General features: G+C 41.6%; 1 protein-coding gene across 1 annotated transcript in view; it reads right to left on the bottom strand.

Annotated features, from left to right (window-relative positions):
* WLS (Wnt ligand secretion mediator) overlaps nt 1-25,105 on the bottom strand; it is a 99,590-nt gene extending 74,485 nt beyond the window's left edge. Inside the window, exon 1 of the mRNA XM_045547773.1 lies at nt 24,719-25,105. Coding sequence (XP_045403729.1) covers nt 24,719-24,824 — 106 coding nt within the window. The 5' untranslated portion in view covers nt 24,825-25,105. The remainder of the gene's footprint in view (nt 1-24,718) is intronic.
* Between the last annotated feature and the right edge of the window lie 308 nt (nt 25,106-25,413).

Below are 25,413 nucleotides of genomic sequence, written 5' to 3'. Positions count from 1 at the left end.
GGTGAGACTAAATAACTATTCCTGAAAGCAAATGCAAGCTACAGCCAACTATATGTGTAAAATTTCATACTGATGTATTAAGCACAGTGAAATATACCCCTATGATAGATACTACGAGAAGGTGGTTTCAATCTAATCATAATGAAAACCTTTAGGGAAAAACAACAAAAAATCCTATTCCAGCTTCCAGCCAGTCGCCCATACACTCACACTCTAATACAACACAAAGACATTCCAATACAATGAAATAATTTGGAACATGCCCAACCTCTAGGTTTTAGAATGATAGAAGTAAATTCAACAGAGCTAAGTCTATTATTCAGAAGAAATGGAAGTCCTGGCATACACTGCCCTAAGCCAAGAGATCATTGATAAAATTTGCTAATGAAATCAATTCATAACGTTCTTTCAGATTTTCATGTAAACTGCTGGATTCCTAATGTATTTCAACATTTACCCAGATTACACTCTACAAGAAAATATGTCATAAGAGAAAACAACGATTACAGTGTAGCAAGGGGAATTAACTTTCACAGAAACAGTTCTCTGTGTTGCTGAAGGCATCTACAAAAACAGAGTAAGAAAAATTAAAAGCAAGAGCTCTCGACTCAGGAAAACTTGGGCTCAAATCCCAACTCTGCCACTCACTAGCAATTTAGTTGGGCAACTTACCTTAGCCTTACAGAATGCCAGTTTCCCTTGTGTATAATAAAATTGTACTAAGGGTACCTACCTCACTGGTTTGTTTTTAAGATAAAATAACAAATATCAAAAGCCTATTATAGTACCTTGCACATAGTGAGACCTTAATAAATGTTAACTGTGGATGATAACAATGCTGTCAACAGATGGAGAAGAAAAATCTGGTGGGAGACGCAGACACACTGCCTGTTCTCTGTTCTGTTTTATTCACCTGTGGGATGTGTTAATCAACATTCAAGGAACCAGAGGGTGTAGATCTTGGATGTTAAAAACAGGGGTTCTCCTCACCTCTCTGTGCACAGCCCCAACAATCAGAGATGATTCTATAAAAATTTAACTTGAACATCTAAGAAGATGTCTTTGCCTGAGAAATGGCCCAGGGATATCTCAAGCAGCCTGTTGTTTGAGGGAACACAGAATTAACCCTTGGCTTCCTCCTCAGGGAAATGGGATTGTAACATCTTTTTTTCACAATTGTCTTCACAAATCATTATAAAACAATTATGGGCGAGCAAAAATTATTAACATGAGTATTCGCTACCCCTTCCCCTCCTCCCTGCAGGCAAAGAGAATGGTGGTGTTGCCTGTCCTCACCTGCCCTCAAATGAGGGTTCGACTATTGCTAGATAGATTCTTTGGGTTTTCACGACACACAATCAAAAGAAACGGGATAGGCAAAAGAAACGGGCTTGCGCTGGGGGGAGAAGTTTTACCAGAAGGGGTGTTGGGATTTTGGAAGAGACAGGTTAGAAGCCTCAAAGTGGATGGAAAAAGAAACAGGGATTTCTAGAAGTATTGCTACAGGTGATACGTCTGCAGCAATACTTCATTGTGTTTTTGTTTTTGTTTTTGTTTTTTCTGAGACAGAGTCTCTCTCTGTTGCCTGGGCTAGAGTGCTGTGGCGTCAGCCTAGCTCACAGCAACCTCAAACTCCTGGGCTCAAGCAATCCTCCTGCCTCAGCCTCCCGAGTAGCTGGGACCACAGGCATGCGCCACCATGCCCGGCTAATTTTTTTTTCTATATATATTTTTAGTTGTCCAGATAATTTCTTTCTATTTTTTAGTAGCGACAGGGGTCTCGCTCTTGCTCAGGCTGATCTTGAACTCCTGACCTTGAGCGATCCTCCCGCCTCAGCCTCCCAGAGTGCTAGGATTACAGGCATGAGCCACTGCGCCCAGCCCGGTCACTGTGTTTTGACAGTGCAAATAAAGAGCAGAAGTTATTAGGTCATTTTAAATTCACCTTTGGTTAAATGCCTATTTCTTTGACAGAATCACCCCTTGGAGATTGCACCAAATAGGTCATGGTTTCAATAGAGGCAACATAAGAAAATAAGATAACAGGTACAAAAATATCATACAAACCTTAAGCAGGATTTCTTTAATTAGCACATGACATGGGGAACGCTGAAAGGACTGGCATCTTAGAAAGGCACGTGAGGACGATGGGGCTAGACTATCTGAAGTTAGAGCTATGGCTATGCTAGACCATCATCTTATTTTAATATTTTGTCCAAAGTCTGGATTTCTCACAATCAGACGCCTATACGTGCCCATTGCCTTAGTCCTCCTGACTGCTCCATCCCCATCTCTCTATCCCAGGATTCCTCAACTTTGGCACTAATGACATTTTGGGCTGGACAACTGTTGTGAAGGGCTGTCCTGTGCATTGTGGAATGTTGGGGAACACCCCTGGCTTCTACCCACTAGCTGCCAGCAGCATCCTCCTCCCTCCCCTGGCAAGTACCGAAAATAAAAATGTCTCCAGATGTTGCCAAATACCCCCTAGGGGGGCAAAATCGCTCCTGGTTGAGAATCCCTGGGTTACCCCAACCACCTGGGCTTATAACAAAAATTCATACTTCATTAGGCCCATCCTGCAATGCTCCATTTTCAGAGTTTACAACTACAGAGATTTCAAGCTCTCAACAATCCATAACCATTACAGTTTGCCTACATGCTAGACTGACTGCATCCGGGGTCATCTACACATTATAAATGGTAGTAACAGCTACCAATTGTTGGATATTTCGTATGTGCTCAGTGCTAGGGATTTAACTGGATTGATTTTCATTCTTATACAGAAGTTAGTAGTAGATATTATTATCTCCATTTAGAGATGATTAAAATGATGCTCTGAAAAATGAGAATAACTCACCTAAGGTCACAGCCAAAAAGTATCTGAACTGGGGTTTGAACCTAAATCCATCTGAGTCCAGAGTCTCTCTTTGTCTTGGGCCACACAGTTTCTCCCAAAGAGGAAAACTAATGCAAAGGTATATAAGAAATACATTTGCCATAATTTCCATGAATTAAAATGGCAAGTCCAGTGTATCGATTACCGTAGGGCTTCGTGTTCTCTGCACTAAGCTGACCACCAGCAGTATAGATGTCATTGTTCTACAGATACCAACAAGCTGATTTTTGAATTATGGATTTTCTACTGAAAACAGGAAAATGGTGGTTTCCTCTAAGTAGAAACAACAAGCAGTAGCTGGTTGCCATGGTCACAGAGGTAAACTTAACCTTGACTGGGAATACAGTCGCCAGCAAGGATGGTAAGCAGTCTAAACTAGACAAGGGGCATTTCACCTGGAGAAGAGCAAGTCAAAGGAGAGAGATGATAGTCATGTTCAATTATTTGAAAGGCTACCATCTAACAGAAGGGAAGCACATGTTCTGGGTTATTCCAAAAGGAAAATCCAGGATTCATCAGTGAAAATTACAATGTGGTGATGGAAGCCAGTTTTCCACTGAATGATAAGAAAGAACATTTAACCACTGTAGTGTTTCAACTGGATTGAAAACCAAACATGCTGTCTAGAGAGCAAGACGTCACTAGAATAGAACGGTGCTGACAGGAAGGTCGTCTCTGTGGGGAGACCCCAGTGTGGGTGAGATTGGACTAGGCAAATCCAGTGTGGAGGTGGGGCCATTGCTTGTCACTTCAATAGGAAAGGTGAACTCCAGTCTCACTTGAGAAGAAAACGCCGTTTAGGTAAGACCGAACACAAGATGGGAAGAACTCTTGTGGGGGATTTTTCTTCTCCATTACGAATAGATGACCATGGAACAGGGCAGTAAGGGCAAAAAGAAGACCAACAAGCAAGCAGCTTACTGCGGTTCTCCATCCCTAAGACACTCTAGTGCTTTTATTGGAATTTATAGCCACCTCCCACTATTTTGGCCTGAATATTCCATTTAATTTTTAATTGCAAATTAGGCAACCATCCAGCTAGGTGTGCTATGGTCCCCAAACCCCAGTATCCATCCTTGGCCTGTTAGAAAATGGGCTGCACATCACCACCTGAGCTCCACACTACCCTCCCCCACCCACAACACCCCACCACCACCACCACCACCACCCTCGGTCCGTGGAAAAATTGTCTTCCATGGAACATGGAATCTTTTCCCTAGTGCCAAAAAGATTAGGGACCGCTGAACAACTACAGTAATAGCTGATTATCCGTTTTCCAAACCCTGCTACTTGTCTTTGGTTTCATTATTCTTTATTTGCCCTACACCAACAATTCATTATAAAACATCTCACCACTAGATTCAGTGAATGGATAGGACAGGGCTAACCTCAACCTCTCCTCTTGGAAAACTAACCACACTGTAAATTTGCAGGGCCTCTCCTGGAAAACGAAATTGTTACAAATCAACCCCTACACCAAGGCACATGACTGCCCTTATAAAAGAAAGGTGCTGAAGGCATAACAGGTTTTTCTTTACAAACAACAAAAACTATACTTATTCATCTTTCCATGTTTAATATGAATACTACTTAAGAGAATTTCCCCTATCTCTTCATCTCCAGAACACTCAAAGCATTTACAGTCTCATTATTTTATACAACACCCATTAAGTGGGCACCAAAGATTATTATCCTGCTTTGATTTCTAAGAAAGCACTACAGAAGATTAAACAAGTAAGTTGCCCAAGGTTGTTCAGTAAGTTTTCCATTCGGTACTTATTTTAGGGACTTAGTGCAAAGTGACCGAATCTTATAAACTCACCAAACTCCCCAAGTCTTACAGATCTCTTACTCATTCCTCACCACACATGAAATTTGTATTATCTAAGCACAAATTTGCCATCATGTAGGTCTTGGACAAGAGTTTCCTATCAGGCCAGCACCCATGCCTGCAAGAAGCCTGGCACCACACCTGACTTGGCTTTCAAATCACTATCAAACGACTCCTTTATCAAGTCAAGTTGATTCTGCCTGGCTGCATCTGGGAAATTTTTAACCCCTCGATTAGCTATTGCACAGTTGGTTTAACTCAGACGAGACAGAGGACAAAATAGTAGTGGTTTAAAAAAAATGCCTCCCCCATTCTGATTACAAAGGAGGCATGATTAACGAAGTGCCCTTTGTATCCAAGCTCCATTCTGAGACAGAGAGAACGAGCTTTCCTTCCCCCTTTTTTGATTGCTGAGTCTTTTCCTACTTGTCTCATCATCCACACAATCTGTTCACAGCCCAAACAGACAATCCAGCCATTCTGTGGAGAGTTCCTAAAACATTTATGTCGTGAAAGCAGATGGGATGAACAGGACCTCATCTTGACAAAGGATGATGGGACATTCAGCAAAAGAGTTCACAAAGGGAAATACAGACGGAGGCCCTGGGCGGAATGGATCTGCCCACAATGTCCAGCACAATGACAGTCCTTACGGGTACTTCTGGTCAATTTACAGCCACCTCCAGGTTTTGTCCCCCAAACTCCACTGCTTTTAGAACAAAGGGTTTTCAAAGTCAATATAATTAACAAGTTAAGGAAGTCCAAATCAGTGCTTTAAGGATCCTTCAGTTTCTCTAGAACTTTAAACATGACTGACGACAGCGAGTTAGACAAAGATTCTAGTACCAACTCAACCGGCTCAGAGGGTGAGATAATGCACATAAAGCACTTAACACACTGCCCGGTGTATACTAAGTGCTCAAATAATAATAGCACCTAGTATTTTCATCACATGCTGTTTTTTAAATGATATTTTTATATATGTCCTGCCCATCTATTCAGCTACAATAGTTCCACCTTAGCTGTCTTTGGTGCATTCCAAAAGATAACTGCCTTCATACACATTATCTTATTTAAGTCTTCAGATCTATAATAGGTTACAGATGAGACAGTGACAGCAAGCCTAGGTCTTGCAGCTGGCAAGCAGTAGAATCCCGGCTGAGATCTCAACTCACTAATTTCACATCCAGTGCTTTCTTTTTATATCAGATTAGATGATCAGATTAACATCTCTTGTGCCTCTTTATATTTTCCAGAGTTTAGCAAAGCACTAAGATGTACCTTAATCACCATCTAAAATAAATTTCTAATCTGTAGGTAACATAACACTTCTGAGGATTTACTTTAGTGCCTTTAACAAACAAGAAAAGAAATGGGTGGAAAAGACCAACATATTTGGCTTTGAGGAAAGACATGCCTCTGTTATTTGCCAAGGGAAAGTATTACCAGGTCCACTTAGCAAATAGTAAAGGCAAGAGGGAGCATGAGAGATTTAATGATATGTCTAAAGAGGCAAGTGAGGCTGGAGCCAGATCTCTTGGTACTCTGCTCATAGCTTTTTCTATTAAGCACATTATTAACTTAGTGCCATGAATGATGTGAATCTTGGATTACGCACATCAAGTTGCGTTTCAAATGACCACCCCATACTTTAAAGGCTCCTGGTAAACCCCTATTCTTCAAAAAATATTTTTATCTGATCTAAAAAATGCTTAGAACTCTTACTCTATTTCACTGAACTCAGCCCTTAACAACAAACTTTCTTATTTTCTTGATTTTATCTCTCCAATCAAATTTAAGTTGCTCCAAGGCAAGATCCATGTGTGTACTCCTCCTCTAGCCCATGGTCAACTCAGTTCAGGACATGTAGGAGCATGTGCTGGCTCACTGCCTGTTCTGCCTCACAGCCTCCTGGATGTCCCAAAGAAACCTCGAGTCATAACATCTACTGAAGTTTCCCAATCATCCCCAGAAATACTGCTCTGCTTGGGCAGTCATTAAAGCTTCTCTTCTGCCCTTGAGAACCTCATTTCAGCTGCTGGGACATCCTGTTGCCGTCCATTTCACACAGACATCCAGACCAGCAGAAGCACGTGTTGCAATGAGCTTCGCTTCAAAGCCAGCAGGCTGGCCAAGTTCCAGGAATTGTCACTAATGATCTTCACCAGCAACTTGGTGCTCAACAGTGGTTCCTGCACACACACACACACACACACACACACACACACACACACCCATTTCAAGTATTTCTCTAGTTAGAGGAGCTGTGCCTAACAGAGATTGGTTCCATAATTGATTTTATTTTTTAATTGTTATACACAGAGGACATATTCCATCAAAAATAAGCAAACCTTCCATATACACCATCTGCAATACAGCAGTGGCCTCCATCAGCTTATCTTTATACAAGTCTCTTTTGGTTGCAAGAGACAGGAAACCCTGCTCAAAGATGCTTGAGGAAAAATTAACCAACGAATTAGTAAGCTGGCACTGAAAAATATCCATTGATAGACTAGTCTTCTAGTGGTTGTTTTGAGAAATCGAATTATGTCAACAGGTCTTACTTCTCTATAGTCCTTGAATTCTACCTTATATTTTATTAGCTTCATTCTTAGGCTTCATTGGGAGGATTCCAGCAATTTCAGGCTCATATTCTCTGAGTTAAGATTCAGTTAGAAAAAGGGAGGCCATCTCTTCCTGATGCCTTCACACAAGTCTCACAATTCACTCTAATTAGACTAACTTGAGCCCTGTGTCCACAGTGGCTGGTGCTTGGTCACATGCCTATCACTGGAATCAGAGGTGAAGATTCTCTTTAGCCCCATGGGCTGAGAGCAGAAAAAGGAGAGTTCCTCAAAGGAGAGTCAGACTCCTGCTTACCAAAACAAATAGGCTGAACACTGGGCAGCCCAAGAACACCAACTGTCCTCCCCAATAAATCTTCCCTCTTTCCTTAATTTCCAAGAAGTTGTATTGCTGGGATGATCCAACTTTGAAAATAATAAATTAAAAGAAAGAAACAACCAGGCAAGTCACGAAAAAAAAAAATATATATATATATAGCCAGAAAGCACACGAAAAGAGATTTGCCCTTACTATTTATTAAGCAAAGAAAAGTAAATTAAAAGAATTAGATATTCTTGGCACATTGGCAAGCATTTTAAAAATAACAGTAATGCCCAGTACTCGCCAACACACAGGGAGATAAACACTCCAGGACTTGGCTTAGTGTTTTATGGTGATTAGCACTGATCATCAAAATCTCTAAAAATAGGTATGCCTTTTTACTTAAGATAAATTCACAAAAGTGAAACTGCTAAGGAAATAATTAAGGATGTGAATAAGAATGTAACTGGGATGGTTTTCCCAGTATTGGTCCTAATAGCCCCCAAACTGGAAATATTATAAATGTTCAAAATTAGGACAGTGAGTAACTTAATTATGATATTCTATGGCATATCATACTCTCACCAAAAATATCCATTCAATGCATATTTATTGGCATGGCTTAAATAAGTGGAAAGGCACACCACTGAAGAATTAGTACAGGGGGCAGCATCATTCATCAGCTAAAACTAGTAAATTAGTTTCATCTTCATCTCCTAGGCACTCCCTGGCTCCTTCTTTAAGAGTTGCCATAGGGTTCTAAAGACCCAGATCCTGATACTCGCAGGAAGCTAAAATTTGTTGAGCAAATATATAAAGAGATAGCCAACAATTGCTTATGGAAGCAACTAAGCACTAGATGGAGGAAGGTGGAGAAAATGGACTACAGTTGGCATTTACCTGTCCTGAAAGACAGTGCAAAAAGTAATGTTTGGTTAATATGAATTGATTTCTACAACAAATAATTCTGTATTTTTTTAAAATACTACACTTTTTGCCTGTTCTTCAACTTATCACATAGCAGTGTTCAAATTCCCAGAGTTTTTCCCTCCACAAACAAATCTACTGTCTTCCCAAATAAAACATACCACACACAGTAATTCTCCATCTCAGTTTCCATAACTTTAAAACGTAAATACCCCTGGTGGACTGGCCTATCTTAGAGTGCTGTTGGTAAGATCAAATGAGGTGATTCCTACAAAAGTACTCTGAAGAAGGGTAAAACCACCATATATATGTGAAGTGCCAGGAATATCAATACATTACCTAGATTTAACATACACTCAGCAACAGGCAGTTCATGGCAAGCCTTTGGTTCCTCCGACCTTCACGTTCTTTTTCCTGTAATCACTTCTGAAAACCAGACGTTTGCTTGCAAAGTTTCTCTGAAGCCAAAGGGCAGGCCCCCTGTACTGTCAAACTGGCTGAAGAGTGATTGAAAAGCATAGTATTTCTAGCTGCTGCAACTTAGGTAATTAAATAATGGGAGGAAATGCCAAAGATAATCCCAAAAGCAGACAGGCATGCCTCATATAGACTGGAGCCCTTAAATGCAAAGAGGCAGCAGCACGAACAAGCAGAGGGTTAATGGTTTCTATATTATCTCGTTCAAGCCTCAACAATTACAAATCCTAAAGATGTAAACTGAGAATGAGCACTCTTTCAGAATTAGTATACAGCACCCCTATTAGTGTACAGTACTCCTATACTTGGCGTGCAATATTTTATAGCACGCCAAGTATCTTCCCAAAGGAAATCACTGCTTAAAAAACTAAGTTGTTTCTTGGTAGGGCTGTGACCCTATACTTTGGACTTACATAGTATTTCTTCTACAGTCTCCTCATTTGTAAAAATGGTAAAAATTCAAATAAAGCATCGATGGATCAATAATAACTATGTTGAAGTTCTTAAACACTCTTCTTTTTAACTCCCCACCCCAAATTACATCCCTCCCTTGAGGATATTTACAATCCTCTATGACACATGCTCTATACCTTCTTGGTTCAAGGAAAACACACCTACAGCATTTCAAATTAACTACTGACCCTTACTCTCACACTATAAACAAACCCTTTTCAAAATCTCAATTGCATTGTGTCCACATTGATTAAAGCTTGAAGCCTGGTGACCTCATGTGGTGTTAACTTCTCCTATGCACCAACAGCATTCCGCCTTTCTACTCAATTACCCCCTTTGGTGCCAGAGGATCGCTACCCAATGAACACACACAATGGGTTTCTGCTTCATTACACTAACCAACAGCAGGATAGAAATAAGCAGAAGAGGAATAAACAAGCTAATTTATCATGAGGACAGAGCAAGCTTTCACCAGTCCCGCCATGGAAAACTTCAGTGGTTAACGGGAATAGCAATAGTCTGGGGGTGATGTTTATGATCATACAGATTATAGACAGAGCCACAACAGAACCTCAAACTGATTAAAGAATTCTGCAGATTAGCAGGTGTGAACACACACACACAAAACCCACACCTTCAAACTCTGGGGTCCTCTATAAAACCTACTCAATAATTATTTGGGGAAGCGCAACCCTGGGCTTTGGATAATATGGACTGACACCCTGGTAATTTGCCCCAAGTGTTCAACCTAACTGTGGGGCCCCTCTTATTCATCTTTGACAAGGTGGTCAGGAGGGGCCCTGCCTCTTTGTGAGTGAGATCTGGTCACTCCCGTTCATTAGGCATGGCAAGGGCACAGCGGCTGATTAAATTAACAACTTTGGAGGGCTTCGGTCCCAGTTCCCAGACATTAGCACCATCATCCAGAACAAATTAAAAGTCTCACAGCAATTAAGCAGATTTTGAAAATGAATTTCCCATGGTTCACTGGCTCAACAGCAATCTTGAGTTAAGTATTAGAGAAGAGTTCAGCAGGAAGAGAGGAAGAACTGACTACTGAATTTCCAAAGTAAACACACAACTGATAAAAGCAGCATAAACAATAAACTTCTGAGTCTCTGTTAAGTAGGCTTTGACATTTCTTTTCTGTAAAACTGGAAATGTTCCATTTTAGGTGAAGGAATAAAAAATTAACATAGAATAATTATATTAAAAGAGTGGATATCAGGAGGATTTTTTTTTCTTTGTTTTTAATTCCTTTAACATTGTATTACGGTTCAAAAATATAAATAGATATTGGGAGGGGACAAAAATGCCTATCTCTAGTCATTAGATTTTAAATTTAAACAAGCAATCTAAGCAATCTGAATTCAAATAAGCAATTATCCTGACTCTGGAACAAGAAGCATCTACATCTCTCCGAACCAGTGCAGCCAGGTTCAGAGCCACCTTTTATGTCAGCTTCCCAAGGACCCTGGGTGATTTACCTCTAAGGACTGATTCCTGCATCAAAAGAATAAGATTAATAACAAAATAGTAGAGATCCTATTCTGAGCATTTACTATTTGCCAGGCACTGTACTGAGGCCTTCGCAGGCATTCTCTCACTTACCCCTCACAGCAGTATCATGAGATAAGCATGACCACTCCTACTTTTCTCATTTGGGAGAGAGGACGCCTAGGCTCTGAGACTGAGTAATTTGTTGAAGGCCACACAGCCAGCAAGTGGTGGGGCCAGGACTAGAATCCAGTCCCTTCTGACCCCAAAGCTCTCATGTGCATTTAGAATAACAAGCTCCCATTTCCAGTGGGGTTTTAACTAGTCTGTAGAGCAGTGATGAGTCTAGAGCAAAAAACCAAAAAGTACCCTTATTTTAAAGGGAGGGAAAGCATGACGACATGATGACTCAGCTGAGGAAGAACTGGTGCCTTTCTTTCAAGTCCCCATTTTCTCTCTTCCCCACCACCTCTCCCTGCATTCTGGCCAGCTCTATGCCCCATCCTCTGTACTGGTACCCCTGGCTGGAAGGTCTAAGAGAATTCCAAGGCCAGCTTTTGTGTGGCTTTCTTCCTGGCTTGTGCTTCCTTCCCTTCGGGCTTACATGTGCTTCTTAAATCCCTGTTCCTGCCTCACACCTCTGCCTGGCTCTACTGGTAAGTCAGCAGGCCTGGGTTTCTCTTTGCCTGCAGGCAGACATTTGGCACAGCTGTGTCAGTTGTCCAGGAACCTGCAGAAATGTGTGGATGAATTCATTCCCACCCACCGGATCCACAAGCTAAATGCAATGGCATGCAGAGGTAGTTATTTGCATAAATTATGTTTTCTTGTCAAGGGCATTTATAAAAGCTGACATCACAGATACATTATTGGTCTCTAAGAACAACCGTAAATAAATCTACAAAATTCTTAGAAGGAAAACTGAATGATGAGTTTTCTATCTTTAAAAGTTTATAGAAAATGAAGCAAACCCCATGTGATTTCCTAAAAGAAGCCCCTTCAAAATAGCCTCATGGAGCAGAAGAAACACAGTTATTTCTTACAGACAGTAACACAGAATTTTCATTATCATTCAACATTTCCATTTGGATATTCAAAATTTAGAAACACACGTACTAGTGTATGTTCCCTTCCTCCCACTAAACTTTATCAACCAGTATGAACAACTAGCCACAGTCAATTCTCTGCCTTTACGGCTAAGTAGAGACCAAAATATTCAGAGCAGACGTAATAACAATCCGTGTAACAACAGACACAGGTAATCAAATGCTCCACTAGAGGTCAGGAAGCTTGGTTCTTATTCTCTATGTCTTCTCTGGGCCTTAGTTTCCACAGTATAATTGGAGAAGTTTCCTTTCCCATTTCAAAAATTGTACGATTTTCCAAATGTAAGCATACACACTATGAAGGCACTCAATCTTTTATGTTTGAGTGAATAATAAAAATCCTCCCCTCGTTAAATAATAAAAGAACAGCCTGGAATATAATGTTACAAAACTTATGGCAGACCTTAAAGTTGAAGCATTTTAGGCACCTCTACAATAGGTCCAAAATGCATGGCATTTATTTATTCATTTCTTCAACAAATATTATTGCACTGGTCTGTGGTAGCAACTACAGATAAAGGTGAACAAATTAGACCATCATTGTTCTCATGTCACTTATAGTTTGAGAGAGGCTTATATTTTAATCATTATCTTTTTGTTTAAAATTCCTTATAATATAGCACTATAATTCTCGCTAATGTTTCAGAAGTAATTAATATTTTATCAGAAAAAGGATCAGCATTTTTTCCTCAAAGTTTGACTTTCAAAGGTCTTTGTCATTTGTTATATCTAGAAGCAAAAGAATTTCCCAGTGGATGATGACTCCAATTTTATAATGTAAAACAGAAGAACAACTGGGATTCACTTTTCGGCAAGCAAAGATGGAACAGATCTCCTCCACATAATGAGTGATATCCATTTAAAAGTCTTGCTACCTGGGCTTTCTATGCTCTAAAGAGCCATGAATACTGGCCCAGAATTTAAAAAGGCAAAAATTTAAGATTCAGGTTAAACCTTGGTAAAACTACTACCAACTGAACCAAAAAATAAATTACACACTCTAATGTACCAAATATGTGAATGACATGCTTCTTGACTGTTGGCTAGTATAGATTTTGTGCCTAATAGGACGCTATCAAGCAGGACTGCTGGGTTCTAATTTTATCTAATCCATTAAAAGGCAGAAATAAGCTGCCATTGGCCTAACAAGACACAGGATGACTCCAAACCAAACAAACAAAAAAACTTAAAAAGTTAATTGGTGGCAACCTCTAATTCAGGGAAATGGCTCACATATATTGACTGATCTAACACATGGGTGCCTATGTGCAGGCACCCAGGAAGCATGTAACTTATGTTCTCTCATTTAAATCCCACAACCTCCCTGGGAAGAAGAAATTTTTGGATGAGGAAACTGAGGCTCACAGCATATAAATGGTTTATCTAGGTTACAAAGCAAGTTTGACAACAAACAGATAGATCACTACCATAGATCACCCATAAAATCACATTCCAACAGTTGGAAATCAGAACACTTTGAATGGAAGGATCAAGTTTCTCAAGGATTAAGTATCCCACTGAGCAGAAACCATGCTATGGAAAACCTTGAGCCAAAACCATGTTGTTTGGTAAAGTGATTATCTCCCAGGAATCTTATAATAAGCCCAAATCACCAACAGGTAACTTCCAAAATTACTGTAACAGTTCTACTTAGTAGGAAGAGTTAATGACTGTTTTGACAGCACTGGTCTAAGTGCCCAGTCAAAGTCCTAATCCAGAAATGTTACTAACTCATATACATACACACACACACACACATATATATGCACTAATCCTGTGTTAAAATCCCAAACATACTGCTCATCCTTTTCCCAAACGATATTTTCTTTCTCTTTTTTAAGAAGTGGGTGGAGGAGAGGAAAGGGAGGTAATGGAGGAATTTTTCTGATATCTGTTAAAAAGGAACAAATGCTAATTAAAAGATGACCTTAGTGCCCTTCTAGATTAAAAGGCTTGTGTGTCTACAAATTATCTTGTTTTTTTCCTCTCTCTCTCTTTTATCAACTATTAGCCAGAAATACCATGTTCTCATAGAGCAGAGCTCTGTGATGTTTAGACGTGTTCAAAGAATGGTGCCAGGGATTTAAGAGTGGCGTGCTCATGGACCTGCAGATTCTGTAAAATCACAGGGAGGGGTGAGTAAAAACATGGCTAAGGTCCCACAGCTGCCTGTCACAGCCAAGCCCCACCCCACCCACCTCCCCACATGATTCTGAAGAAGCTGATTCTTTCTGAGTACAGTGTGACAGCAAGGCCCCAGGTGCAGTCTTTTCAAAGCCTCAGTAAAAATCTTATCTGCAACTTCCCTTAGCTCAGGCAGGCAGGGGCTAAAGTAGGAGCCTGGTTCACACAAGCCAGAACTAGCCCAATAGAACAGAGAAAAGCAAGGAATGTGGGGACGTGTCTCTTCCACATCTGAGATATTCCGCTCTGGGGTGAGTTACAACCTAAATGAGAGCAGATAAAATATATAAGAAGAGCCAGAGTAAAAGGAACAGGACCTCAAAAAAAGCCTGATCTCCCTTGAGAGAGGGCTGGATTTAATAAAATATGGAACCCAACTTGTTGGTTGTGATCACCTGAAGGCAAGCATGTTAAACAGAGACTTAAAAGTCCAAGATTAATTTCAGCCAGATTAGATGGTGGAGAAAAACATAGTGCTTTAAGAGTTTGCTCAGTTTCAACAAAAAGAAAGGAAGGGAGGAAGAATTTATAGGATAATATTTGGACCTCTTGAATCACAAAAATGTGCCTGTCAGTCACAAAGGTTGGGGCCCTCAACATTTTAAGCTTTATTTTGGCAATATGGATTTTCTGCTTGCAGTTACCTTCAAAGTAAACAAATGGCAGAGATGAACAATGAGGAATTTTGTTGCTTCTTTTGTATGTAAATCAGACCAAAAAAATATAGGGCTATGTGACTATCCCCCAAGCTCACTACAACTTCAGAATTATGCCTGCCACAAACATCCTCCAAAAGCACAAAAGTTAGTCATAGATTTTTTTAGGCAAGGAAGCCTCAGACTGATAAACTCTTAAAACTAGACACATGGACTGTGCTTTGGACTGGATAAGTAATGACCATACTACGTGGTTTTGGTGTTCTTTTTTTTTTTTAAGGAGTTTTAAATTTACAACATTTCCCCAAGCAGGAGGAAGGGAATGTACCACACCCTCTGCAAGCAAGCAAGGAAGGAATTTAGTTGTTTTTTTTTTTTAATTCTGTAGTGTTCTTTAAAATCCACATAGAACAGCATAGCACTGCATAGAATTCTGTTGCTCCACGAGAGATTAGCTAAGTATGTGAAGTACACAAAGACAAGGGGAAGATGACAATGTTATTGCTGTTTTACTTTCGAGTAACAGAAAAGTCAGTCGAGCTGCAAGAAGCACAGGTTGGGAATTTTCTGCATATTAACTCTATGATAGCCTCCGGTAGAAATCAGGTGATCTTTATGCTGAAATTCAGAAGGACATACATCTTTGGAGCACTGACTGGCATTACAACCTAGGTCCAAGCCATGGCTCTGCCTCTAATTGCATGAACTCAGTTACTTCCCTTTCCTGGGACTCTTGATTCTTTCTAAAATGAGGTAGGACCAGATGGTCTCTAAGGCCCTTTATCATTACAACTTAATACTGACAAGCTCCTCAGCTTCCATCCAGGCCAAACGCCACCAAACAGCTACACTCATGGAAAGTCACAAAATCACACAGCTTTAGGGTGGAATCAATTATCATATCATCCTATAATGCACTGATGCTGCCAATGGTGGAGGCTGGTGTGGTACAGAGGTGCGAAATGACTTGCCTCTATCCCAGAGACCCAGAATCCTGGACACCTTTACTCTGGATAGAGAGTTTTAATAGATTTCTTGTCTCTCTCTTTATCCTTGTGTTACCACACTCCTACAATTCTATGCTACCAGCGAGTTTCTGTGGCAAAGCATCCCAACTTACAATTGCAGACTCAGAAAACTGCATAACCAAGTTTTGTTAAAATTGTGTATAAAGCAAAAGTAATAGGTAGACCTCAAGTAAAAGCACGAGGGATTCTCTTAGGAGTGAAATGTGCATGCTAGGAGAATGACTCTGATGTTCTTATTTGCCAGTTTTCAGCAACGATATTAATGTCTACCATTTTTGGAAGGCTCATTATGGGATGTTCGGTTATAACACAGGAATTAATGCTAGAAAGCAGGACAACCTCCCTGAACTTTCAAACCCACACCAAGTAATGCTTTGGGTCATTCCCACCTCTTCAGCCTCAATAAATCCACAAAGCTGGAGGTGCTGGTGCTTCAAGGAAAGAAAAGAATGGATACCAATGTCATGTTTAAGTTCTCCCAGATCTAAGAATGGAAAGGGGCACAGAAAGAAAAGTAGGAGAGATGGATTTAGGGTCAAGCAGATAGTTTCAGTGAAAAGTCCTTTGGAAATCACACCTCTGGTGGGGCTGGTTCAAGGAGACACTCCAACAGGTAGGTGCCCGGTCCTCAAGACAGTAGATTCCAGTGATATTTAATCCTCACAGATATCCCCAGGAGGAAGGAGGCTCTGCTCCATATCACAGCTGAGGGAAGGAGTTAAGGAGATTTTATGACTTCTTTGGGATCACTGAGACCGCAGGTTGTCTGCAGAGTCCTAGCCAAGTTTCTCTCCACTACATGATGCTTCTTCGAGACCAGAAGCTCTCTCTGTAGGAGGGAGTCAGCCAGGACACAAACAGCAGTTAACTGGCCCCCAACCAACTTGCATGAGCTTGGCCTTATTAATCTGGGGCTTGAGAAAAAGAGAGTCAACCATTTACAAACCAATTCCCTTCTTTCTAAAGGAAAATCATAATGCCTTGCCAAAACAAATGTAGTCACTTGGCCTTTTCTTTCAATTACCTCTGCTTTCTTGGAAATGTGTATCTGTGGATAAAGCCTCTGAGTTAACCCAAGGAATTAAGCAGAAGTTTAAGAAGGCCGTATAACTCCCGTGGGCCAGTGAAGAAAGAACATCCCTTTTCCAGGGGATATTATGAGAATGGAGTAAGAAAGTGAGAAAGGGAGAAGAAAATTGTATTTGAATGCCCAAGATTTAAACAGGCAAAGCAGATAGAAATGCTAGCTCAGTTTGGGGGAGAGTGGGTGGTATTGGAAGTAGGTTTTAGAAATCCAGGCACAAACTGTGTCCCAAAGAGGTGGGTTCATGTGTTTACAAAGGCCTTAGTTTTCCTTTCCTTAGATTCATTCCCATGTCCATTTTCCACATCCACGTTGCTGTTCCATTTCTTCAACAGCTGTTTTCAGGACCTATTGTGTATGCTAAACCCAGGGGGCATTCAGTGGGTCTGTCATTTTGACAAGTTTTCTATTAATACCACAACTCTCAGCCACCCTTTGCTGTGTGTAACTATTTCTTTTGCAGGGGAGCTGGCATGTAATTTTCTCAGGTTCAGCCTTCCCCAGCATGATCTGCAAGCACCGGTCAACATTTACAATGGCTAATGTAAGTAAGGGGTTCCTGTATCTTAGGACTTGGGACCGTTTGTTTAGGCACTAACTAGGTCAATGATCAGTAACCATGCAGTGATGGGAGTATGTGGTTTGGGGAAGGGATAGAAGCAGAAAAGTGGAGACTAAGCTTTCATCTTCTATTGAATCTGTGTAGAATCAGTTTCATCACACTTACCCCTTTGTTTCCCATAGAAATGGAAGGGAGAATGGGAGGAGAGTGGCATTAGGCTTAAGAGCGTGGCTTAGGGTTCAATCAAGGATCACAGGGTAAGTCTCAGCCCTCTGCTTTACTATCTCTGCAACCTCAGAAAAGTTCCTTAAATGAGCCTCAGATTGATCTGAAAATTGGAGAAAGGAACAGTCTCTCTGGGCTGTTAGGAGGCTTAGGCAAATCAATACATGTGGGATGCTTTCCATAGTCTTCCAATATCATTATAGTTTTTGCTCCCCTACAAGATTTAATTAGGGAAGGAATGTGCTGGGGGGCTGGGGGAAAGGGTGACAGTAAAAGGCTAAAGAACCTTAGTATTTTTGTATCCTAAAAAGATGCTCTTTTTTGTAATTTAGCAATCCTTTTAGATTAGTCCTTTTATGAAAACGAAAGTCAGAAAACACTTGATCATGAAGTTTGAGAATTTCCATGCCTCAAGTTCCTCCTCTCAACTCCCACCTCCATCTGGGCACTTTTTCTGAGAACTGTGCAGAGTGGGCACATTTATTAGGCCACCATCACAAAAACCTCAGAGAAGAACAAAGACCTAATGAAATAGATACAATCATTTCATGTCTTGACACCCCTTGTGTCTCATCATCTCTTAGAGTCTATCAAAATCGAGGACTGCAGATCTTTCAATAGAGGAAATCTACCAGCATATTTTCCAAAGAACAAAATGTACCTATTCACAGTGTCAGCATGGCTGTTTGTGGGAGCCTCTGGTTTGGAATGCCCTCATTAGTATGCATGGGTGTGCATAGAAACAAAAATTATCCTTTGGGGAAGGGAATTTTCAACTTTCAGTAAGAGGCTGGCTCTTCTCTCAATTGTTCCACCACCACTGCCAATCCACACCCTCTAAAATTCTCTCTGACCTCAGTTGATTCCTTCTCTCCTTTGAAAAAGTCCAGACTTATTATATAATTATGTAAATACTGTATGTTAAAACTACTACCTAGAGAAAATAAAATCGAGTAATGTTCCTTCAAATAGCAGAATCTCAAATACTTGATGGTTAATTAACTTGGCTGCCCAGACAATTGGATGATTCAGACGATTATGAGGACTGGTTAGAACTCGTAAGAAATTGGTTGGACCAGCACAGGCAAACTCCTCAAAACGTGTCCTCCCTCAGCCTTGGCGAGGCACTGTTTGTTTGGGTCTTTACAGTTGGACTCCATTTCATTTATCATATTTGATATTTTTTCCCTTTGATGTGTGATCTGATGATTAAAAATGAGAAATCAGTTACATTTCTAGTGTTCTTCATCATGTCTTTCTGCACTCAAACCATTTTTACTCACACCTAAAAGTCAAGGTTTGGGGAGAGGTAGGAGCGTCACCTAATGGTGGATAATTCTGGCTCTTCTGTCAGATTGACTGGAGTCCGAGCCCAGCTTTGACCCTGACTCGCTAGGTAATTGCGAGCAATTTTACTGTCTCTTTCTGCACCTTGGTTTTCTTCCACATAAAATGGGCACAGAAATACCAATTTGGCAAGGCTTCATATGGATTAAATGAGACAAATTCTGGCATATAGTGCACATTCAATATCTGTGAAACATTGTTGATAATATTTTATTAATATATTTATTTTAAGATGAAATATTAATATCATTAGTTGATAGTATAATTAGCAGGGCTTCTAATTTCATATGTTCTCAAATTCCTAATAAACTCATCTAGGAAATCTTTTCCCCCGTAAACCTGGATGGACAGGGGCTCCTTTCTACCCACAGCTCCTCTAATCTACTGCAGCTGCAAGTCCCCTTGTCACTAAACTCCAGTAGGCACGTAACTCTATCCTGAGCACAGAGTAGGCCCTAATAGACATTCTGCAAGTCAGGCAAGCGTCACACGGGAGCTGTAAGCTAAGGACCTTTATACAAACTCAACAAGTTACAAATTCTAAATCTCCATAGAAACACCTTTATGAGGAAGATAAGGTAAGAATCTTTCCTCAGTCTATATGGATTTTAAAAAATTTTTAAAGGCCAAATTATTGTAAAATGTCAACTAGGCAGGGAAGGCCTTAAGTCTAGATCTGGGTTCCAGGCAGGAACTTGAAAACCTCCTAAAGCGACACATAACACTATTATCTCAAAGAAATGTTTCTCACTTTTAATAGGGAAAGGGAAAGTTCCAATAGAAGGCTAGACAGGCTCTACTGAAAGAGAGATCAGATGAAAGACCAATTAGAGACTGTTAGCACAAGAATGATTTCGTTGCAAGAACCAAATAGTTTAGCTTTTTAAAAATCAAATAATGTAATTTCAATTACTAAAAAAATTTCCCACTCTTTAAAAGATGAATTGGTGAAGTTGCACAATACTGCAGACCACATTAGATACTTCTAGCAGTTAACAAAAAGAAAAAATGACATAGTTTAGTCAAATATGAAATTTTACCCAATAAAAAGTAGAATCAAATACAGAAAAATGTGGACTAACATCAACCAAAAACAATTAATTAGTGCTGAGATTTTTGTCAGATAACCCAAATAATGCAGGATTACAACTACTGCGTCATTAATATATGTTAAAATATAATAATAAATGCAACAAGCTTAAAATCTAATATATTGGGGAGCAAGCACTTATATACTCTGCATAACTGTAATTTTATTTAATTTCTTCAAATTCTACAACTTCCAAATAAATGATAGCAGCAGAAACAAAAGCTCATGTGAATGGGCCACAATCAAGACCATCAATAGTTTCCACTTATACAATAACAGCACAATAGTGTGAGCTGTAGCACTGAAAGGAGTAGACAAATCCAAGTACAATTTGCGAAGATTGTTACATATGTGTGTGTATATATGTATGTCTTATTCAGTATACATTCTATTCTCAGCATTGAAAAATAAAAAAAGGCCACTCACATAAGTTACCTTTGAAAAGAAACCGTGATTCTTCCTAAAGAAATAATAGTTGGTGATTTGCTGATATTTATTTAGACTTTAAGTTCGGAATATTCTCATTTATAGGTATACTTAAAACAATACAACAATTTTCTACTCATCCACTCCTTATCTTCACACTCTTAGCAGTTTTAGAACAGGTAGGAATAGTGACCTGCTTTTTCAACCATTATATTCCCCAGACATTACTAATTTGAAGCTGAGCAAATTGCACATAATGGGCTAGGGATTCAAGTTCATGATTTTTAGTCCCTTGCACTCTGGTTTCAAGGCACATGGCCTCCTTCCTCCTCCCCCTCCTTCTACCATCCCACAGCTGCCTGTTGATGAACTAAATTCACCAAACATGAAATCAAAGGAAAATTATTTCTTTTTAATTTTCTGCAGGGTTACTTTTAAGGAGGATTAAGATTAAGCTATGTCTCTAAAATATTTTATTTTCCTTCAGAGGTTCTTAGATTTTTTTAATGAATTCTAAATATTAGCCACTTAAGAAGGCTTCTGAATATATAAGAAAACAATCAGACACATGATTTTATAGTGGCTCAAAGTTTTTACAAATGCATAATATAAATCAGTGAATTTATAAATGCCCCAAGTTCTACTTCCATATAAGATACTGCTTTTAGACACTTTTTGCAAAATCCTATTAAAGATTTAGCAGTATATAGACATTAGCATAAGAAAAACAAAGTAAAACAAAAATATTTTTATTTGGGTAAGAAGGACATTGGGGTAGGGAAGCATTTAAGCTGGCTAAACCAAAACACAATCCCTTCTATTTCCTTTTATAGCTAATGTTTAAATTTCTCCATCAATTCTAGAAGACTACAGCCAAACACTAGTCTAAATGTCCTAGAAAACTCTAAATACTGACAGAGTTATACAATTTTAGAACTGAAAGCAACCTTAAACTCATTTATCTACCAATGAGGAACCTAAAGCCTGTTGGTTAACTGACTTTCCTGGTCACTTTGGGGTTTTTAGTTTGTCTTACTCTTTGGGTGTGGTGGTTGATTATTTTTGTGTTGTGCTTGTGTGCGTGTGTGTGGTGTGGTGTGGTGTGCTACTTACACTTTTACAATTAAGAGATTTGCCATTTAGATTCTCCCCTTCTTAAGTTGCCATGTTTCCTTTCATCAGGGAAAACAGTGATCAAAAGGAAACATACATTATGGCCAGTACAAAGCCAACATTTCCTTTTCTCACTGGGCCTACTGTAGATGTATTAGAGAGACACTTCACACCCAGGACACCTGACTTCTTAAGCAGCAGTGGCATTGGGCAGTAGAGTTCTCTTCTCATTGGGGAAAGTGAAGGAGGAGGTTTCTGAACTTTACCTTGACTTTCCAGCCTATAAACTGTTTCTTCAACTACCGGTTCCACTGGCCCACTTTGTTGAAGTGCTATTCTTTGCTCAATTTCCTCTGTTTTCCTGTTTAGAGAAGTTTGGTGGGAAAACATATGATTTACCTTTCGTTGATATTAATATTTATTTCTCATGTTTGCATCTTATAGCATACCCAAGTTCCTAGATTTAAGAGAAAAAAAAACTACTCTCTAACTGGGAGAGGTAAAGGCTAAGGCAGTGTTCAACACGGGCAGGACCTCATCGGTTCAGTCTTCAGACCAGAACTGAAAACACACATTTGCAATTGAAGGAGGGGGTAGCTAAGCAGTAAATACATACAATTCCTCCCAAGAAGTGTTATACATAGATATTTTTCTTTTTCAAGGAAAGTTGGAACTAAAGCAGTTTATTAATTGAGGGGAATCTAGTTACAGTTAGCATCTGCCACTGACTTTTTGAGGTTGTTGTCAAGTATGGTTACTAAACAAATTCTCTGGGAACCTGGCACCACTTACTCCAGACAAACCCTGCTTTGAACAGACAAGTGTTTTGACCTTACAGTAACTCTTATGTCCAGCAGCCACTCTCGAGAGCCCTCAGACTTTCTCCTCAGTAGTAGGATCCCAGAAATTATACTAGTTCCAGAGGTGCCCTAGGAAACCTATAACATGGATAATGGGCTCTTCCAGGCTAGGAGATCAGCTTTAGAAAAAGAAAAGAAACACACCAACAAACACCAGGAAACTATGTGTAATGGTTCGCTGCTTGTGCAAAAACCTCAAAGAGGATGAAGGTCAGACAGGGATAATAGGCCAATTTAATTCTGAAAGCACAAGGTGCAAGAAATTTTAATTATGGTCTGCCACTGAAATCACACAAGATCCAATGGCATCTAACTGCAACTGCTCATCAAGGGAGACAAGAGGTGTAATTGTAACCGCTGCATAATCACTGTGAGGGCACAGGGAAGGCTGCCTTCAGCTCCCAGCAGAGAAGGTATTAAGAGCCTGGAAAAATCCAATACAAGGAAACATGGAGATTCTACAAAGCCAAACAGAAGCTCGTAACACAAAAGCCAAACCGAGGTGTGGGTGTGTGAGTGTGTGCGTGCGCGTGTGTTGAGGGTGAGGATTCCAGAAATAAAAAGATGAAGCTCTTGGGTCCAAATGGAGGATACGTGCCTGGAAAACTCTGAACCCCTTTCTGCTTTGCGGATACATGCACACAGAGAGAAAGGCACAATCTCCTCCAGGAATTTCTCTCCTCGATGAAGCTTCACCCCCTCTTCCTTTGTTTAAAACAATTAGCTTGGATGTTACAGTGATTTAGTACCATTCGCCTTTTAATATGTTCCCATCGAACCCAAGTCTAAAGGCAAAACACCAGGCACACGCCAAGGTGCCCAAGCCTGTGCAGCTCTCGCTGCGACGCCGCCCGCAGCCCACGCCGCGCGGGATCCCGCAAAGGGCCGCGCGGAGAAAGCCCTCTGCGTGCACTCTCCCCGCTCCGCGAAGTTTAACAAAGCCTCGGAGCAAGGAAGCCGAACCTCCCGTCCGCGCCTGCTGCAAAGTTGGCGCTGAAGTTTGTGCCGGGATGTCCCAAGGGGGTGGGGGGCGCGAGTGTGCGGAGCCGCGGGAGGATGGATGGAGATGGAGCGAGCGAGAGGACGGGGGCTTTCCGAGTGGACGTTAGGTGAGACGGTCTTCTTCACCCCTTCGCCCGGAACCTGTCTGCCTCCAAGGGGTCCCGGAGAGGTGCTCGCCACGGGAGGTCTCCCAGGTCCGGGCGCGGCCGCGGGGCAGCTGTCACCTGCGGGGGGCTGTGGCGGGAGCTGGGGGCGCCCTCCCAGGCGCCAAGGGAAGACCCGGGCTCCAGACTCACCGGCCCGGGAGGCTCTAAAAAGCGGGGGAGGGGAGATTCTCGGGAGGGCAGGAGGCCAAAAGCAACACCTTTCGGATACGCTTTTCCTCTCCAACCTCTCCAACTTCCCGCGGCGCTGGCCAAGGGCTCTCCTACCGCCCCCGACCCCATCCCACCTCCCGGCCCACAGCTCGGACCTGTCCCCGGCGGAGGGCGGGGTGGGGTGCGGCGAGGGAGCGGAGGGCGCGAAGGTCGGGACCCAAAATGCAAATCCTCAGCCCCTTGCCGAGACGACCAAAAGCATTTACACATGCAACGATCACAGCCTTGTAGCAGAGCTCCGGGTTGCGCCAGGCGCAGTTCCCCGACTCTTCTGTTGTTCCTAATAAAGTCGATTACGTTGCCCTCCCGGAGCTGATTGGAAGGGAACAGAGAGGAAAAGGGGGGCAACGCGGGAAAAAGAGGGGGGGCGAGCAATCAACTTTGTAACCCAGCGCTTCCTCGCGCGATCCGTCGCCATGCTTAAGATTCCCACCCCCGCCACCCCCCTCTTGCCTTTCAAGTGGATACTGAAACTAGGCCAAAACTTTTTCCCCTCCTTTTCTCTTAGCCACTAGACTGGATTGTGCCCCACGGAGCCCCATGGAGCTCTGCTTTCTTAAGCACAATAGCCGGACTAATTAGATCATAGAAGCAAGGCAGTGATACTGTAACAAGTAGCCCAAGAGGCAAAGAGGGAAGGGGCCCGAAAAGAGAGAAAGGGGGAAAAGTTTGCAGCTCTCGCACTTACCAATCAAGCCTCCCACCAGAAAGGCGATGACTTGGAACACGAGCAGAATCCCACCAACAATGCACAGCTTCTTGGTGCTCATGTTTTCTATAATTGCCCCAGCCATTTTTGCGCCCCCCCGCCTTTTCTTTTCTCCTTGAAATAAATGTTTTAGGGTGTGCTTTTTTGCTCCCTGCCCTCTTACACTCCCTCCCCTCTCGCTTCCTTTCTGGGCGCTGCAAAACTTCAGGGGTGCGGGAGCGCGGCGAGGATGGGACCGGGACGGAAGGCGCCCGCACGGATTCCCCCGGCGTAGCCGGCTCGGGCTCCCCCAATGCCCGGAGCTGTGATTGTGGCCGCTCCGCCGCCTGTGGACGCTTAAAGGAGCAGGGAAGCGGATCACATGACGCCGCCTCCCTCCCTTTCTTCCTCCCTCCCTCTCGCGCTTCCTCCCTCCCTCCCTTCCTCTCTTCCTCTACCCCTGGCCCGCCAGTTCGGAGCTCTGAGCTCCGGCGGGTGCCGGCGCCCCGCTCCCGGGTCTGCCCTGCAGACTGTCCCGCCAAGGGCTGGTAACGTTTGGAGGTGGTGGTGGTTGTTAAGTGGGTTCCCCCTTCCCAGCCTCTCACACATGTCCTTTTCTGGTTCCCCAAGTGCGAGATTTAAATCACCCGTGGACCGCTTTGCAGACCTTTAACTTACACGTTGACTTTAGGAAA

The sequence above is a fragment of the Lemur catta genome, chromosome 3, assembly GCF_020740605.2.
Source record: "Lemur catta isolate mLemCat1 chromosome 3, mLemCat1.pri, whole genome shotgun sequence".
Classification (NCBI taxonomy): domain Eukaryota; kingdom Metazoa; phylum Chordata; class Mammalia; order Primates; family Lemuridae; genus Lemur; species Lemur catta.
The sequence above is the reverse complement of the archived record's forward strand: the minus strand, read 5'-3'. Positions and strand labels throughout refer to the sequence as shown.